General features: G+C 43.3%; 1 protein-coding gene across 2 annotated transcripts in view; it reads right to left on the minus strand.

Moving 5' to 3' along the window:
* RASA3 (RAS p21 protein activator 3) overlaps positions 1 to 19,313 on the minus strand; it is a 335,356-nt gene that overhangs the window by 75,979 nt on the left and 240,064 nt on the right. For both annotated transcript variants that reach the window (XM_040336372.1, XM_040336371.1), the window contains exon 11: positions 667 to 815. In XM_040336372.1, coding sequence (XP_040192306.1) covers positions 667 to 815 — 149 coding nt within the window. The remainder of the gene's footprint in view (positions 1 to 666; positions 816 to 19,313) is intronic.

The following is a 19,313-nucleotide window of genomic DNA, read 5'->3' on the forward strand; positions in this document are numbered from 1 at the left end:
CACACGACCGGATCTGTCCGCTGGAACTGGTCCAGCGGACCAGTTTCAGCGGATCGATCCGGTCGTGTGTATGGGGCCTTAGCATGCTAAGAAATCTGTCCGCTGGAAACCTGTCCGTCGGACGTATTCGGTCGTCTGTACAGACTCACCGGACATGTCCGACCGACCGCCATCCCTCGCATGCGTCGTACTGATTCGACGCATGCGTGGAAGCTTTGAACTTCCAGGGCCGCCCACGACGCCACGTCGCCGCCACGCCCCGCGTATTGTTTACACGCGGATATCTGTCTGATGGTGTGTACAACCATCAGACAGAAATCCGGCAGCGGTCGCAGCGGATCTATCCGGCGGACCGTTTTCAGCGGATCGATCCGGTCGTCTGTACGGGGCCTTAGAGATCTGTGGAGGGTTAAAATGTTGATTTTTATGCCAGTAGTTTCTAAAGAAAAGAAGATAGAAAAGTGATGCACCATTTGTTTGGATTACTTAAAAGTAATAAGATGTACTAAAACCTTTTTAAAAATGTAAAATAAAAATAAAAAATAGAAAAAACTCATCTTAGCATATGATCTGCTACAAAGTAACAAATGCACGTTAAAGCTATAACAGCAGTACTTAGTCAGGTGTTGACATCCCAGGTTCATTCTACTGAAAACGGACACTCACTGTGTTCTGTTGACTTCAGCATTTGCTATTGCACTGATGAATGGCACAATCTTCCCATAATGTAAAAAGAGTCGCACCAGAGGTATCGCCGCTTCCTGTTTTTCTCTGCAGACTTCACCCAACACATGTGCAGCAGATGCTGAAACAGGCTGGAGAGAGAAGATATCAGAGATTAGAAGTTTCACAGTTTGTGACCATTATGTCATCATTTTAGACAGTTGATGTAACATAGCACAGTCAAGCACTCATTCCTGTTTAAGTAATTATTGCACCTATTTAAAACACAACACATATACATAGCTGTTAGATTTACATAACCGCCCTATAAACACATGTGGTAGATGCTAACATGACATTTCTAAGTTCATATGCTCAGAATTTATCCGTGTTTTGATGCTGTTGTTAAGTTCTAAATCTGCTCTCATAATGGCAGGTTTAATCAAAGTACACATGTGGCAGGAAGTCCCATTCAAAGCAATGGGTTGTTGCATCCAGTGCTCATAATCCACAGGTAATCTCTACATGTTCGATTACATGCAATTGGCAACAACAACATGGCTGTGCTGTAAAGCCCCCTATTACTTTGAATGGGGCTTACCAACTGCAGCTGTACCCAGGAAACCTTGCTGAGCCTCCAATGGGAAATCATGGTGGGTTCCATATGCAATTGTGAATGAGGCATAACAAATTATTGTGTTACAGTCCAGCTGATGATTGAATCAGGATACAGTGATATATTTAGTTAACCTTTGTGACTTCTGCAGGTACCCACTCTGTTGACCAAAGCTGCAAGGGAAAAATTATCTTTCGTAATTTCTTTCCCCAAAGATCACTACTGTTTTTTCTTAAACTGAGGTCTGAAAAAGCACATAGGTATTATGTTCAACATTCAATAGTGATTAAATCTATGTATAGTGTAAGGGGTTGGCTCGGTAGCGGGGTGTGTGACCCCTTGGATGGGTTCACCACACACTGAATTTATACAGACTGGCAGTTGAAGACGGTTGAAAACAAAGTTTTTGGTTTATTTTTCCATCTTGCTGGAAAACAATTGCAAGCATCCAAACAGCATAAACAAAATCAAACATAAAATAAACCCTAGCCACTCTGGGCGTCTACCTTCCACACAGGAACCTATCTATGGAGTCTGACTCAGCCTAGCGCTGGACAGACAGTGCTGGTCGTACAGCACAAAACAATAGTCTTTTGATTTTTATCACAGAAAAATCACTCCTCTCCTCACCTCCTCGGAAGACTTTCAGTGCTGCTCTCCTACTCACAAAGCCTTAGGAATGATGCAGCAATTCAGTGGTAATCCTTTGGACTACTTATAGAGGCCTTAATTGCCTCATTCTGAACAGCTGGAGTCTTTCAACGCCCTTAGACCTTGTCTGGCTATTTTTGCAGCCGACTCCCAATAACAATTTGTGTATTGTCTAAACAAGGCAGAAATGCATGTCCCGTCTGTGACAACACCCACAGATTAACCTGACTTCCTGTCACAATAGTTACCTTAAACCTGTGGCTTATGAAGCAAGGCAAGAAAATGGGTTAATTTAAAAGAGAAGTATAGCCAAAGCATACAGTATTTGGCTGTAGTTCTCCTGTGGCTTACAGGAATGCAGTTCATTCTGCACTCGTGTGACCCATTTTCAGCTGACAGCGGACTGATGCCCACTTTTGGCTGATGTCACAGAGCCGGTCTAGGCTGGAAAAAGATTGTGATGATATGGCTGGGATCCACCCAGGACCCTGGCCTGGCACCTGGCTTAGCCTCTCAGTGAGCAACTGAGAGCCTGAGCCAGCCATTCCCAGCCCCTCCACAGACCAGTGCTCCAGTGTGTGTGTGTGTGGTGGTGCAGAGCATACAGCGGTAAATGACAGTCACCAGCTCTCTGCTCTAAGCGCTCTGAGCGGTCAGTGGTGTTCAATCTCGGTTTTCAGTCAATTACGGTGTGGGGGGGGGGTAATTTTCAGGGGTTGGGCTTGGCTCCTTAAGGCATCAGCATACCAAGACATTTTGGACAATTTCATGCTCCCAACCTTGTTGGAACAGTTTGGAGATGGCCGCTACTTGTTCCAACATGACTGCGCATCAGTGCACAAACAAATTTCATCCATGGATCAGTGTTTGGGATGGAGGAACTTGACTGGCCTGCACAGAGTTGGGATGAATTAGAGTGGAGACTGCAAGCCAGGGCTTCTCGTCTACATCAGTGCCTAATCTCATGAATGCCCTTCTGGAAAAATGTTCAAACATTCCCATAGACACATTCCTAAACTTCGTGGACAGCCTTCCCAGATAAGTTGAAGCTGTTATAGTTGTAAAGAGTGGGCCAACTCAATATTGAACCCTACAAAACTAAGACTGGGATGCCATTAAAGTTTATGTGCATGTAAAAAAAAGGCATCTTTACAGGTATGTTTTGGATAGGGTAAATGAGAATTTTTAACCTGTCCCTTTTTTTCCATCTGTGTCCCACTGGGGAGCTTTACCTTCACTTCCTGTCCCATAGCCAAAACAGAGAGTGAGAGGAAATCCCTGCAAATAAAGGGAACAGCTTGGGGATCCCCAGGCCACCAGAAAAATTGGTCCTCATTGGAAGATTTCCCTTCTATTACTTTTCTGGGGACAGCCCAAAATTTGGGATTTTCTTTTATTTTAATTTTCAATGCTAATGTTAATGGATTAATAGAGGATACATCTCCCTAATGGGGTCAACAGACAGCAATAAAAATTAGCAGGTGTTCTAATCATTCTCCACTCTGTCCCCAACTAAATTCCCTTTAATTGTTAGCCATATTTCCATTCACCATGGACCAAACAATGCAAGGTACAGAAATATCACCTAGGTGCATGGGTTCATTATTATGGAAAATGATATGCAGTTAAATGTTATACGGAAAGCTAGGATCACATCACTGTAGCACAATACCAACAATTTAATAATTGGTACTATAAAAAGATTGACTGCTCTCTTCACCACACTGGGCCAGATTCATGTAGATCAGCGGATCTTTAGATCCGCTCGATCTACGTGTTTTACGATCCGCCGGTGCAATTTAACGAGGCTAGTGCAGTATTCATCAAGCACTTACCTTGAAAATTGCATCGTCGGATCGTAACTCCCCCGGCGGAATGCAAATTCCGCGGCTAGGGGGAGTGTACAATTTAAATCAGGCGCGTTCCCGCGCCGATTTAACTGCGCATGCGGCGCCGGCGAAATTTCCCAGTGCGTATGCTCCAAACAACGTCGCTAGGACGTCATTGTTTGCGGCGGCTACGTCAATTGCGGCCATCCGTATTCCCGATCGACTTACGAAAACTACGTAAAAATTTGAATCTCGGCGCGGGAACGATGGCCATACTTAACATTAGCTACCCCTCATATAGCAGGGGTAGCTATCCGCCGGAAAAAGCCAAATGACGTTAAAAAAAAGCGACGGGCGGGCGTACGGACTTGAATCGGCGGTTCTCCTCATTTGCATATCTGACGCGTAAAAAAAAGCGACGACACCTAGCGGCCGGCGGTAGATTGCAGCCTAAGATTCGACTGGTGTAAGTCACTTACACCAGTCGGATCTAAGGGAGATCTATGAGGAATCTGATTCTATGAATCAGCCTCATAGATCCGACCGGCTGGACTCAGAGGTACGACGGCGGATCAGGAGATCCGTTGTCGTATCTCTTTGATGAATCTGCCCCATTGTTTCCAGCATGTCTGCCATAATGAGATATATCAGCAGAACATGGCTAAACATGAACGTGTGGGTGACATGTTTTAATGCAGAAGCCTACAGCATAGCACAAACACCAACAAATTATAAGAAGAACCTCACCAAGTTGCAGCTAATGCAATGCTAATTATTGTTTTACTCTTCTGTGATTAATGAGAACTTAAGTTAGTTGCATGTTTCTACCATGACAAAGTCAAATGATTATACCAGGAACAGGAAGCCCTATATCTAGACCCCAAGTATGTCATTTTGCTTTCTACTGCTGCCAAACTAAGGAGATCAAACAAAACAAAAGACGACACACATGACGTAAGCAAGAAATGTCAATTTGATTATGATAACTAAGCATCAAAGTATGAACAAAGCAACACACTGTCTGTGAGAATTCCAACACTTATTAAGTTAGGGTCACATTATTTTAGGTCTAGGATATTTAGGCTAGCAAGCTTGAGTCGTCTGATATAGTTCATATCAGTCAAGCCCTGGGCCAGATATCAACCACTTGACCAAAGCCCAACACAGCAGGTATGTACTGCAGCTTGTGGGATCTCACTCCTCTTATGGGTCACTATAGAAAAAAAGATCTACAGTTTCTGTGCTTATTAATATCTACTCCCTCCAGTCTGTGACTATATAATAAAGAAGCAGCACACTTTCCCTGTATACTCCCCTCTGGTAAACACCAACAAACCCTGCACAGAATAATGGAGCTCTATTGGTCAAAGAATCAGAGGTCTAACATCCTAAGATCTCCATAACAATAACGTGGTTCATCGCGGTGCATAAGTGAATTAGGGCAGCCCATTCGTTATGATTGGACTACCAATGCACCATAACAGACCCAAAAAATGCACATTACACCTTTCTGGGGACAGTACACTTGTTGCAATAATTCCTTCTAATACATGCCTTGTATTGCATGCTACCTCAGTGCAGAAGTCTTATGCCGCGTACACACCATCACTTTATGTGATGAAAAAAAATGACGTTTTTAAAAACGTCACTTTAATTGACTGTGTGTGGGGGAAAACGTCGTTTTATGTCTTGTAAAAAACGACCAAAAAAAATTGAAGCATGCTTCAATTTTATGTGTCGTTTTTCAAAAGTGCACTTTTTACTTCACAGAAATTGACCGTGTGTAGCAAAAAACGTCGTTTTCTAAGACGTTTTTTCATCCACGCATGCCCAGAAGCTACTTATGAAGCAAGCTTCAATGGTAAAACGTGGTGGAACGTAACCTCACTTTGCAAGAACATTGTGAGAAAACGATGGTGTGTAGGCAACTTCGTCTTTGAAAATTGAAGTTTCAAAAACGTAATTTTTTACTTCACAGAAAGTGTCGTTTTTTTCATCACATAAAGTGATGGTGTGTATGCGGCATTAGGCCTCGTACAGACGAGCGGATATCCGATGAAAACAGTCCGCCGGACCATTTCCATCGGATATGTCCGCTGGCGGATTTTGATCTGATGGCTGTACACACCATCAGATCAAAATCCCCATGGAAAACATCCGCGGTGACGTGGCCGCGACGATGACCCTGGAAGGTAAATACTTCCACGCATGCGTCAAATCACTTCGACGCATGCAAGGGATGGGGATCGGGCGGACTTATCCGGTGAGTCTGTACAGACGACCGGATAAGTCCGAAGGACATGATTCCAGCGGATAGATTTCTTAGCATGCTAAGAAATTTTTATCCGCTGGAAATCCGTCGGCTGGATTTTTATCCGCTGGAAAATGTCCGCTCGGGCCTACACACGACCGGATCTGTCCGCTGGAACTGATCCGTGGATAAATCCCAGCGGACAGATCCGGTCGTGTGTACGGGGCCTTAGTGGGCCCTAGGTATTGCTCTGCATCATAGGATGTAATAAAAAAAGATGTAAAATAGATTTCAAAGGTTTAAAATAGATTAAAGCAGTATTAAACCCAAAACCAAAAATGTAATAAATAGTATGTAGGCAGATGCCGTCTATTTTCTCCACTGCAGGTGGCACTCAACAGTAGTGGTACTGCAAAGGGAAATTAAGTCAAGGGGAACATGGTCCTTTTATGGTTTCCTGGATCACTGGGGAAGCTATCCGGTTGGATGCTGACAGCCTGTGCGATTTTGGTGGCCATCTTGGGTCAGGCAAAGTCAATTTAAGACCCTGGCAGGAGTTTGGCACACATTTAGAGTGTGTGTAGAGTAGAGATAGGTCACCCATCTGTCAGGGAGCAGGGAGAGGTTTTAGATGACTAGGCAAAGCCTATGGATTCACCACTTTTCCTGGAAGCCTCCCCACTTGGTCAAGGGCTGGCCAGGCTGCATTCCACCCCTCAAGACAGACGCTGTCAGTTTGGCTGAGATCTGCTCTGCTACAATCTGTTGTTCAACTGTGAGTGTCTCTGGTCAGGCTGCCGTTCACGCTGGGCTTGTTGTGAACTGTTATACTACAACATAAATTCTTTCTATTGCATTTGGACTGTGTATAAGTTACTTCAGCTACACCACGCTGCACCCACCCACAAGCAGCTTACCAAACATTAGCTGTGGTGGCTGCATCAGTTCTCTTTTCTTAGGGCAGTAACACACCTCCTGTATTAGAGTGCCCCACTCTGGATGAAGGAGCGCAGAGGCACCTTAGGACAGCAGCTTTGTCAGTCTGGGGGGAGGGAAGTGTTAGATATAGTAGCAGACTTAACACTAACACAATAAAGCCAAATTCCAGAAAACACTTAATAACAGTTACAGCAGTTTTTCCTTTTAAGATAAAGGTCTTAAATAAATAAATCTAAATAGAATTTTATAGTACTTAGAGGGTAATGTTTACGATTACATTATTTTATATGGCATATGAATACCATGATTTGGTCCTCCATTTGACTAATTGTCCTTTCCCGTTCTTTTCCCTATTATTTTTTACTTAAATAAATAAAACCTGATCACTGTAAGCGCCCCTGCTATTATTAAATGGCCTAAAAAAAGAAAACAAATGCAGCTATCAATGTAAAGCTGCAGTATAATAAATGTTTGTTTTTGGGTTTCAAACTGCTTTAAATAAATATATTTCCCACCGTCCAGCATTAAATGAGACAGTTGCAGATCTCTTCTTTAAAACATTTCTGTCCTAGGCCTGGGTTACAGGTTATACAAATATAATAAATACAGTAAAACAGTGCTCAAAATTGTATTTTAAGTCCTGAGCTACTAACCAGGCCTTTAGGATTACTCACCCCCAGTTGCCCCACCCAACCCCTACCATGCCCCGCCCCTAATCCTGCCCCTAAACACGCCCTCAGAAATTGTCTTACCAGGGCCCATCAGTGCAGCCTCACCAGAGCCAATCAGCGCAACCTCACCAGAGCCCGTCAGCACAGCCTCACCAGAGCCCATCAGCACAGGCTCACCAGTGCCCATGAGTGCAGCCTCATCAGTGCATATCAATGCAGCCTACCAGTGCCCATCAGTGCAGCCTCACCAGTGCCCATCAACGCAGCGTAACCAGTTCCCATCAATGCAGCGTAACCAGTGCCCATTAATGCAGCCTAACCTGTGCCTATCAATCCAGCATGAGCTGCGCCCATTAATACAGTCCCACCCGTGCAGATTAAGAGGCGAGCTGGCCGAATGATCAGAGAGCGGGGATTGCCTGCTGTAACAGCTTCCATTTGAATTGCCGGGTGTTCCCGGACCTTATCGCCCCACAGTCCCACCTCAGAGAACAAGGAGAAGCACACCACTCCAGGCAGAATCAGGTGCAAGGTAGATCACAGGTGCAGACCTCAGCTCACCACCGTGGAGGACAAATGAAACAAGCAAGCTATCGCTTCTGAAACGCGTCTACCATTGCCTGTATCTGTCTGACCCTGTTGACAATAAAGATGACATCAAGATAAGTTGGAGTTCCAGTGTGTGCGTACACAGTCCCACATCCTGGCTCGGCTGATGACACATGCCCCGGCATTGGACCGGTGTTCTATCTATCAAAGGCGTTGGGCCAGGAGGTGGGACTGTGTGACGGTGAGCTCCAGGAACACCAGGCAATTCAAATGAAAACTGTGTGCAATCCCCACTCTCTGATGATCCGGGCGGCTCGCCTCTCCTCTATCTTTCCCTGGCTGGGAGAATGTCTTCCATTCAACCCCACCTGCCAGCGGTTTTCGCTCATCCCCCCCCCTCATCTCTGAGGCAGCCCCACACTCGCCAGCAATCATTTATCACTCGCAAAATGCAAGTAGGTCAGTGGAAAATTTGAGGGCTACAATAGAAATTGACTACAGTACATAAATATACAATATCATAAAGTATAGGTCTGTACAAGAGCCATTTTATTATGATTTCCACTTATCATTACTCCAGTAAAGTGGAATGTTTGTAGTAAATTAACACTACGACTGACATGAAATATTAGATAATAAATTTTCTATACAAAGAAAATATAAAACACAAAAGCATTTAATACAGTTCCCCATAAATGTTTACAAACTAAGGTCTGTCGGCATGGGCCATGAGGGCTGTGGAGTCGGTAGATAAATGTTTCGACTCCTAAATGTTCCGACAATCTAAATTTAGTAGGAGTCGGGAGTTGGGGTCGGTGCATTGTTTGCAGACTCCGACTCCAGGTACCCAAAATTTCCTCTGACTCCGACTCCAGATACCCAAAATTTCCTCCGACTCCACAGCCCTGTTGAAAACTGGCTGCAGGGGCGAGTTCAGAGGGTAGTGATAAGTGGGGAGTACTCAGCTTGGACCAGCGTGGAAAGTGGGGTACCCCAGGGTTCTGTCCTGGGACCAATCCTATTTAATTTATTCATAAACGACCTGGAGGATGACATGAACAGCTCAATCTTAGGCCCCGTACACACGACCAAACATGTATGCTGAAACTGGTCCGCGGGCCAGTTTCAGCATACATGTTTGGTCGTGTGTAGGCGCGAGCGGGCCGAATTCCAGCAAACATTTGCCCGCCGGGCCTTTTCCCAGCGGGCAAATATTCGTGGACGTGTTTTAAAACCGTCCGCTGGAATCCTGCCCGCTCGGACATGTACGGTCGTCAGTACAGACCTACCGTACATGTCCAGGCGCCCGCCGTCCCTCGCATGCGTCGAATGACTTTGACGCATGCGTGGAAGCCTTTAAATGGCAGGCCCGCCCACGTCTCCGCGTCATCGTCGCGGCGACGACGCGGACACGCCCCGCGTATTGTTTACGCGCGGACTTCTGTACGATGGTGTGTACAACCATCGTACAGAAGCCCTCTGGCAGACATGTACGGTGAAAACGGTCCGACGGACCGCTTTCACCGTACATGTTTGTTCGTGAGTACCCGGCCTAAGTATTTGCAGACGATACTAAGCTAAGCAGGGCAATAATTTCTCCGCAGGATGTGAAAACCTTGCAAGAAGATTTAAAAAAAATTATGTGGTGGGAAACTACATGGCAAAAATATGAATGCAATCAACTCACTAGGGGAAAAACCTCTAAGGAATCTAGGATGAAAAAGGACCTGAGGGTCCTAGAGGCTCGGCAATGCCAAGCTGCTGCAAGCAAAGCAAACAGAATATTGGCATGCATTAAAAAGGGGATTAACTTTGAAGATAAAACAATAATTCTCCCACCCTACAAAACTCCTGGAGTGTCTCGTCCAGTTCTGGGTACCAGTCCTCAGGAAGGATGTGCTGGAACTGGGGAGAGTAGAGACGTGCAACAAAGCTAATGAAGGGACTGGAGGACCTTAGTTATGAGTAAAGGTTACAAGCACTGAACTTGTTCTCTCTGGAGAATAGACGCTTGAGAAGGGATATGATTTCAATGTACAAATACCGTACTGGTGACCCCACAATAGGGATAAACAAGACGTGGTTTAACCTTAAAGCGGGAGTTCACCCGAAAAAAAAATTTTAACATTAGATTGAGGCTCATTTTGGGCAGCAGAATCGGGTGTTTTTTTTTTAAAACGAAGCAGTACTTACCGTTTTAGAGAGTGATGTTCTCCGCCGCTTACGGGTATGGTCTTCGGGACTGGGCGTTCCTATTTGATTGACAGGCTTCCGACAGGCTTCCGACGGTCGCATACATCGCGTCACGAGTAGCCGAAAGAAGCCGAGTGTCGGTGCGGCTCTATACGGCGCCTGCGCACCGACGTTCGGCTACTTTCGGAAAATCGTGATGCGCTGTATGCGACCGTCGGAAGCCTGTCAATCAAATAGGAACGCCCAGTCCCGCAGCCCATACACGGAAGCGGCGGAGAACATCGCTCTCTAAAACGGTAAGTACTGCTTTGTTTTTAAAAAAACCACCCGATTCTGCTGCCCAAAATGAGCCTCAATCTAATGTTAAAAATTGAGTTTTTGGGTGAACCTCCACTTTAAACTGAGTAGAGGGTTTTTTACTGTAAGAGTGGTAAGGTTGCGGAATTCTCTTCCACAAGCAGTGGTAGCATCAATAATGTTAGGATAGGTACCTGAACGGCAACAACATACAGGGATATACAATGTAATACTAACATAAAAGCACACACAGGTTGGATTTGATGAGCTTGTGTCTATTTTCAACCTCACCTACTATGTAACTATGTAACACTGGGTAAAAATAGAGGGCTTCCTCTTTTTTATTTTTAATAGGAAGGCTGGGGTGTGTCGATTTCACACATGAACACATAACCGTGTGTTTTTCTGCTCATCACAAAATTCAATCAGTTTACAAACCACAAGAGTCACCTTTCAACGGATGTATGGTCAGAACAAGACAACCAACACCCTATTTCTTGCTAAGCAGTACAACTGAAAGAGTACACCAAGGTAAACCATTGTTCAGTTCTGAGAAAAATGTTTAGACAAATATTTCAGAACGAATTTCCCTCATTGTAATAAAAAAAAAAAAAATGATATACTGTATATGGTTTATTTATGCATATACTGTAAATGTAAAAAGTCTATTTACTCAGAAATGTAGTATGTACAGTCTTTACAGTATGTATGGAAACAACTGTAGGAAGAGTAAAACTTGGTCTACAGATTGCATTAGGCTGACAGTTGAGTATGGTTTATTAAGGCTTCCAACCAAATAGACAGTTGTTTGTTTTTTTGTCTTTAGCGCTACCTCCATAATGGCCACTGGCTAATGATGGTCAAAGGCACAGTCACTGCACACTGCCAGCACAGATGATGATGATGATGATAACTATGGTTCTCCCTCACTAATGCAAAGGGTGCCAGCAAACACAGAGCACAGTCCAGGCACACTGACACAAAGCGCAGTCTAGGGGATGTCTTTTTTGTGGTTTTATTGTGGAATAGCCTTAATGGGGGTGTAGGGTAGGGAGACTAATAGAGGCCAGAGGTATTTACTTCTCAAGAGGGAAATTACTTGACCCGCTTTCATGGACAGTCCACACATGAGAAACTAGAGTAGACTAATGTAAAAGGATTTTTATGGTGTCAAAACAATCTTTTTTTTTTTTTTAAGTATAATTTTATTTCATATACATTGAAATCATATAAAAAACAAATTGTATATACAGCAAAACATTACGATTATTTGTTTCTTCTGCGTAGGCTACACTGTTGTTTTCTCTACATGTTTCGCCAACAATGGCATATTCTGGAGGAGTGTTGCCAAATCCTTTTTTTTTTTTTTAAAGTATGTGTTTTGGCACCATAACAATCCCAATATACTATGACTGAAATTAAATAATATACCTTTAAGGGATGTGGTGTAGAGAAAGGTCTTAGACCCGAAGAGCTACCTCATTAAGCAAACATTTAAAGACAAACTAATATATGAGGGACTTCTTAGCTCAACGTCTTTCCACAAACTAGAGGGGACTGGTCGGTATGTACCTTTCAGGAGAGGAACTATGAGACCCAGTAATCCCAATAGTACACAGTCACCAGGATCTTGCAATAAAGCAGTACTCTCAAGGGGAGCAGCTGTGCCCATTCAGCTTTCTCCAGGCACCTAACACTGAAGCTATGCGGACTGGATTCTTAGGTAAAGTCTCAGGGTGTCCGATAAGCTCTCAGATGTAGGTCCCCCTGGCTCTGCAACAGCTGGGACCAGCAACTTGAAACAGCAGAATAGTTGGAGGTACTGGGTAGCCATCCCCCAACTGAACAGGGGCAATTTGTTAAACAGGAAGACAATGCTGTTCTGCAGCTCAAATTATTTATGCACTTCCCAGGCCCCTTTTGGGCACCCCAATTGGCTGCAGCACCATACATTTTCATGCTGCCCAATTTCCTTGCTCCACTCCTATGTTGCAAAACATTTAGGAATGGGAGAGCAACCAAACCTGCAGCCTGTGAAACCCAGAACAGAGAAAATAAATCAACCACTGCTCCAATGACTACAGAAGAGACAAAAAAATACTTAATTTACATAACATCCTAGCAACATAGCTAGGAGGGGGCTACATGTGATAAAAATAGAAAAGTAATAAAATAGGGCCAACAGACATGAATTGATCTTCATCAAATATGCAGCTTAAGCTGGCTAGATACTGCTTGAATTGCGGCCCATTCCTGCTGTACTGACCAAAATTTACTCAGTAAGTGGCCTTGGTGGCCACCCTACGGCCTGGTTCACACTCGTACGATTTGAGATGCGATTTGAGATGTCAAATCGCATCTCAAATCTGCGGCATTTGCTGGCAATTGTCGGCAATGGCACCGTCCTAATCGGTGCGACCGATTTCATAAAGTAGTTCCTGTACTACTTTTTGCGATTTCGGGCCGAGATTTACATTGACATCTGTGCAGAACCCTGCACAGATGTCTCTGAAATCGCGGACGAAATCGGGACTGCCAGCGGGAGTGAAATCATGCGAGTTCAGCTGAAATCGTGTGAGTTCAGCTGAACTCGCACTGCTTCACTCCCGCAGCCCAGTGTGAACCTGGGCTTCATCCTGCAACTGAAAAACTGATGAAGCCAGGCAAAAAGTTGTTGGCCAAACAGTGGCTGCATCCAATCAGACGCATCTGATTAAGTCAAGTGGCAAGTAACGCAACGCGTGGGGGAGGAGCCTGCCTTTGACGAGACCTGTCGGAAGTTCCCGAGTGAGGATCTCTTATTGCTACTGAGCGGCTATCACAAAGAGGGAGATTCGTGAGTGCATTACAGCGCAGCTACTGTTGTCTGTTGGGAGGTTACAGGATTACACTATATATGTTTTCTTTCCCCCATTTCTTTCATATCCTGGCGTGATCTGTATCGAGTGGAGTCTGTAGCTGTCCTATTGCACACTATTAGGCTGTGTGTCCCATGATCATCTGGGCTGTGAAGGTATTCTGCTGTTGAAACATGACGAATTTAACCCATTGGTGTCATCATCTCTATCTAGCCCATTGGTGTCATCATCTCTATCTAGCCCAAAGGACATTGCATTTTGAAAGCATTTCTATTTGGTTCTCTCATGAGGATTGAAGTCCTTATTCACTGTATTTGTTTGATTATGTCAATCACTTAATTCACATTATTTTATTTATTTATCTCTTGCATCATTATTATCAATCAATTGGTTGATTGAACCTAGCTATTTGTACCTGGTATCACATTGTTAGTTGTTTTTTAGCGCAGTTTGTATATTTACTTTATTTGCGATTTGGTTTGGTCACCTGATCACTTATTGCTGCTTTTACACATTTGGTCATTAATTGTGTGGTGTGATTTTAGATTTAGTAGTGCTGTAGTACATTATTTTAATCAGACGCATCTGCTGTTTGGATATTTTGACAGCGACCTAGGCCGACTGTCAAAATATAACAGTCACAGTGGGAGATTCGTCCATCCATACATAGCATGGATGGTGGAATTCTGAAGATTTTTTGAAGGCAGAAAAAAATGTATATTCTTATGTCCAGGTAACCGCATGCAACTGCTTGGCGTGCGGTTATATGTGAACAGCAACAGTTGCTGTCAGCCTGTCTTTACCTTGCACAGGCTTAGAGGATCTGCTAATCACATACACCTGTCATTCCATCTTCAAGAATTTGTTGATTCTTGCCACTGGAATCCAGTGTATGCAGTAAAACACCCGTGTAAAGGAGGCCTTATGCCACGTACACACGATCGGAATTTCCGATGAAAAAAGTCTGATGGACTTTTTTCGGCGGAAATTCTGATTGTGTGTGGGCCCATCGGATTTTTTTTCCATCTGTGTTTAGAAAAATAACATGTTTTATTTGTTTCCGATGGAAAAAAAAAACGATAGGAAATTCCTATAGTCTGTGCGCAACTACGACGGAGAAAAAACCCACGCATGCTCAGAAGCATTGAACTTCATTTTTCTCGGCTCGACGTAGTGTTTTACGTCACTGCGTTTTGGACGGTCGGAATTTGGTCTGACAGTGTGTATGCAAGACAGCTTGAACGGAATTCCGACAAAAAATTCCATCGGATTTTAGGCCATCGGAAATTCCGATCGTGTGTATGGGGCATTAGAGTTTAACTGGGAAATGATCATGTGTCTGCAGGTATATCCTAACTCGCGACAACCTGTGGCCCAGAAAAGTCAATCAATTTTCAAGTTAGGATTTTAATAGCTGAAAACTATTGCTGTATACCTAAGACCAGCAGACATTAGGGGTGCCCCAGTGTAGAAAATGAGTGTAAAAAAAGCTATTTGAACTTCTCAAGTTTTAATAATATAGAAGGGTGTTTTAAAATTAAGATTTTTAAGTTGTTTATAGTGACTGTAACTTTTTTATTAGTCCGGTGGCATGCTAAAAACAAACTAAGAACTTATTGTACTATCTTGATGACAACCACTGCCTCATTTCTTATCCTGAAGTCACAAGGACAAAAGAGGGGGTGAAATATTTCCAATGGGCTACAAGAAAAACAGAAATGGAAGGCGCGCACACCTAGTGCATTATCAGAGATAATTTAATATTTATTTATTTATTGTAGAAAAGTGGGTACTCACAAAATGCAACTGACAAAAGGCCATAAACACAGTGCATGTACATGCACAGAACACGGGGGAAAAAGCATTTCGGGCGCACACCCCCTTCCTCAGAGCTTATTATTAAATTATCTCTGGTAATGCACTAGGTGTGCGCGCCTTCCATTTCTGTTTTTCTTGTAGTTCATTTCTGATTACTCCATCTGAGGAAGGCAGCATCCACCTAGTTTTGGGAGACCATATATACCTTTTAGGCCGGGTACTCACGACCAAACATGTTCGCTGGAAATGTCCGACGGGCTGTTTCCGGCGTACAAGGCTGTTTTTTCATTTGGCCCGCTGGCTTGTACACACCAGCGGACCATATTTCCCGGCGGACCTGAACGCGTGCACGTAATCCACGTTTGACGTCACTATAAAGGGAAAGGCCAAAGTCAATGGCGACGCCCTCTGTTCCGCTTTTGCTAGTTACGGCTTTGCTCGTGTTAGTGAAGGTTTGGTTAGAGCTGATTCGCGCTTCTCGGTCTCCATGCTTTAGCAGGTAGTATTTTCTCGTTCAGTGCGTGTGCTTGTGGGTACGTAGTTGGCATTCGGGTACAGGCGTGCAGTTCGTTCTGCTTTGCAGCTTCGTACTGTGCGTTCGTATCTGTGTGTCGTGCGTTCTTTGCAGGTACCGCTGGATTTGATTGTGCTTTCTGTTGGAGTGTGTTCTTGACTGACCAGCCGGCCGGTTTGAAGCCATGATGGAGCAGCAGCGTCAATTTTCGCGAGTTGGTGCTGTTTATGGGATGGCTGCTGGATATGTTCATTATTCCAGTACTTTGGCCAGAAACAGGGGGCGGAGGCGTTTCTGGACCAAGAATTGGTTGCGCCAGCGTGACCAGTTCTCACATATGCCTCTGCTTAGGGAAATCCAGGAGAATAATCCTAATGACTATAGGAATTTTCTCCGCATGACGGACCCCGTATTCAACAGTCTGCTGGATCTTCTGTCCCCTTATATCACGAGGCAGGACACTGTGATGCGCCAAGCCATCACGGCCGAGCAGAGGCTTATTGCCACGTTGCGGTACCTGGCGACTGGGAGGAGCCTGCAGGACCTCAAGTTCTCGACAGGCATCTCTCCGCAGGCGCTTGGGGTCATCATACCGGACACGTGTGCTGCCATCATTAAAGTTATGCACGAGGAGTATATGAAGGTAAGTTTCCTCATTTTAACCTCACAATGTGTCTTTAATAATCTTGGCAACTAACATATTTTTTTTATTCCCAGATATGCTGTGTGTTTAACTAACGTTCCCTTTTCTCCCTATGCATGTTGATATCAGCTTTTACATGTTCATTTTATTTTGGCCTACCTGCATATTTGGATCTTACCCAATATTAACCTGTCCAGCATGCTATCTTCGGGCCAACCCCCACCTTAACACTTTATATTTTTTTTGTTTTGTTTTCTAAAAACAGTTTAAACACCCCCCACCCCCCCTTCAAAGTGTTTTTGTCCCTATCAGAGGGCTGTGGAGTCTCTTATTAATTAAGTGGGCCTATCTATTTGTGCCCCGAAATTCTCCCTTCATAATTTGAAAATGCAATTTAAAAAATGTAAAGTTGCACAAGGATGCTTGTAGGATTATGTTTGCAATGTTTATGTGCCAAAGTACTAAATCTATTTTTTTGTTTGTCCCCACAGCTACCCTCCACACCACAGGAATGGCAGTCTGTGGCTTCCCAATTTGCCGAGCGGTGGGATTTTCCTAACTGTGGTGGAGCAATAGATGGGAAACACGTCCGCATTGTGCCCCCACCCCACTCGGGGTCCTACTATTATAATTACAAGGGTTATCATAGTATCGTGTTGATGGCGGTGGTGTCGGCACAGTATGAGTTTCTATATGTGGACGTGGGGAAGAACGGCCGGATGTCAGATGGGGGAGTGTTCTCACGGACTGATTTCTATGATCGTCTCCAAACTGGTGGTCTGGCATTGCCACCAGATGAAGATAATGTGGAAGGACTTCCGTTTGTGTTCCTAGCGGACGAGGCTTTCGGGCTTGGACCTCGCCTAATGCGGCCTTTTCCCCAGAGGACCCTCACCTTAGAGAGGAAGGTGTTCAATTTTCGGTTGTCCAGGGCTCGGAGGGTAGTCGAGAATGCCTTTGGGATACTCTCCAACCGGTTCCGCCTGTTCCTGACATCGATACATTTGGCGGAATATAAATTGAACACCATTATATTTGCCTGCTGCATTTTGCACAATTTTCTACGCAGGCACTCCCAGACGTACCTAGCCTCCATGGGCTCTGAGGCAGGACTACCCTCAGAGAACATTCCTGGCCTGGACACTGGTCGCGCTGGCTTGGCCCCCCAATCTGCTCGTGAGGTACGCGACAAATATGTTGAGTAATTCATGGGTCGGGGGGCCATTGCTATGCCAGATCATATTTCTTTCTAATTCGGCCCCCCAAAGAAAGGAATATTCTCAGAACTAATAAATAATTCGACCATTGGACTTTATACAGTTGTTTGTCATTACTGCTTTTTGTCAAATTTTCTGTCTTCCAGGTTTTCACCAAAAATAGTGCACTTCTAGTGCCAAATTTACTTACTCAGATGTATTAACTAACCACATTTGCACATTATTCACTCATCTACAAACTGGGTATTCAGTCTAGAAATAAGAAGCCACTCATTTTTCAGCTTTTGATGTCACAACTATATATTTTTATTTTAGTCATTTTTCAACAAGAAATGTGTATTTTTTGGCTGAAAACATTTTTTGGTAATTTTGTTGAGAAAATATTAGCTTTGAATTATTTAGTTTTTTGTCTTTATTGACAGTGATTAGCAATAATACTGATCGAAACACAATGTAATAATAATTTCACTGAAACTATACGCAAGAATTTTTTGGCTTGTCTCCTATATATCTATCTCTATATATATATATATATATATATATATATATATATATATATATATATATACACACTTCTAAACATATATTTTTTCTAGTTTTGTTCAAAATGATAGTAATTATTTAGTTTGGTTTTCAATAACCCCGAATAATTTATATTTTTCATTTTTTTTGGGTATTTTATCAAATAATTTTTTTTTTTTTTTTTTTAAATTTTTCTTTTTTAGAAGACATTTATTTACATTTAGAAATGTTTGGGTATTGTTTTTCTACAAAACATTTTTTTGCTTTGTATTTGTTTGTGTATATTTTTTTTTTTTTTAAATTTAAACCCAACAAAAAAGTTTTATCTTTTTTTAAGATAATTAGTTAACTTATTTCTTTAGGTGAGATTTCTTGTTCGTTTTGTGATCTGAAACTGTAAACATTTACAAACAAAAAAAGATCAACACCAAACAAAAATATAAAAAAAGAACAGCAGTCAGTCATGGATGGTGTGCTTTCACACTGGAACACGCCAAAATTTCTAAATGCACACATTCATTGCAAAATCGCCAAATGTCATTGGTTAAACAGACAAATGGCCACATGTGCTATCTGACATCATGGGTGATCAATGTCTGTGTTTTGTGGGAGCAAACCCTTCTTCCTCTCAACTACTTGAGGATCGAGGAGGGGTTTGTACCCACAAAGCACAGACAATAGATAGTCTGTGATGGCAGATAGCACATATTGGCACACTGTGCATGCATTTCGAAATTTTGGCGTATTATAAAGTACAAAAATTAAAAATGGTTTTGTGGGCGGGGGATGGGCTTTTGTGTTTCAGTCTTTGACACGGCCCATCATGTCAATGATATTTTTGTAATTCTGTTCGATGACTAGCATCCTTTGGCGCATGTTGTCCATTTCCGTGCTACACTCTGAAATGACATTTCGAACATTCTGCTCCATGACGACCATCCTTTCCCGCATATTGTCCATTTCCGTGCTGCACTCCATTACTTGCTGTACTATTATTGAAGCACTTGCACGTGAAAAATGTGCTACACCATCTTCATCCCCTAAAAATAAACAAATTGGCATTCAAAATATGTAAATAGTTT

The sequence above is a fragment of the Rana temporaria genome, chromosome 2 (genome assembly GCF_905171775.1).
Source record: "Rana temporaria chromosome 2, aRanTem1.1, whole genome shotgun sequence".
Taxonomy (NCBI): Eukaryota; Metazoa; Chordata; class Amphibia; order Anura; family Ranidae; genus Rana; species Rana temporaria.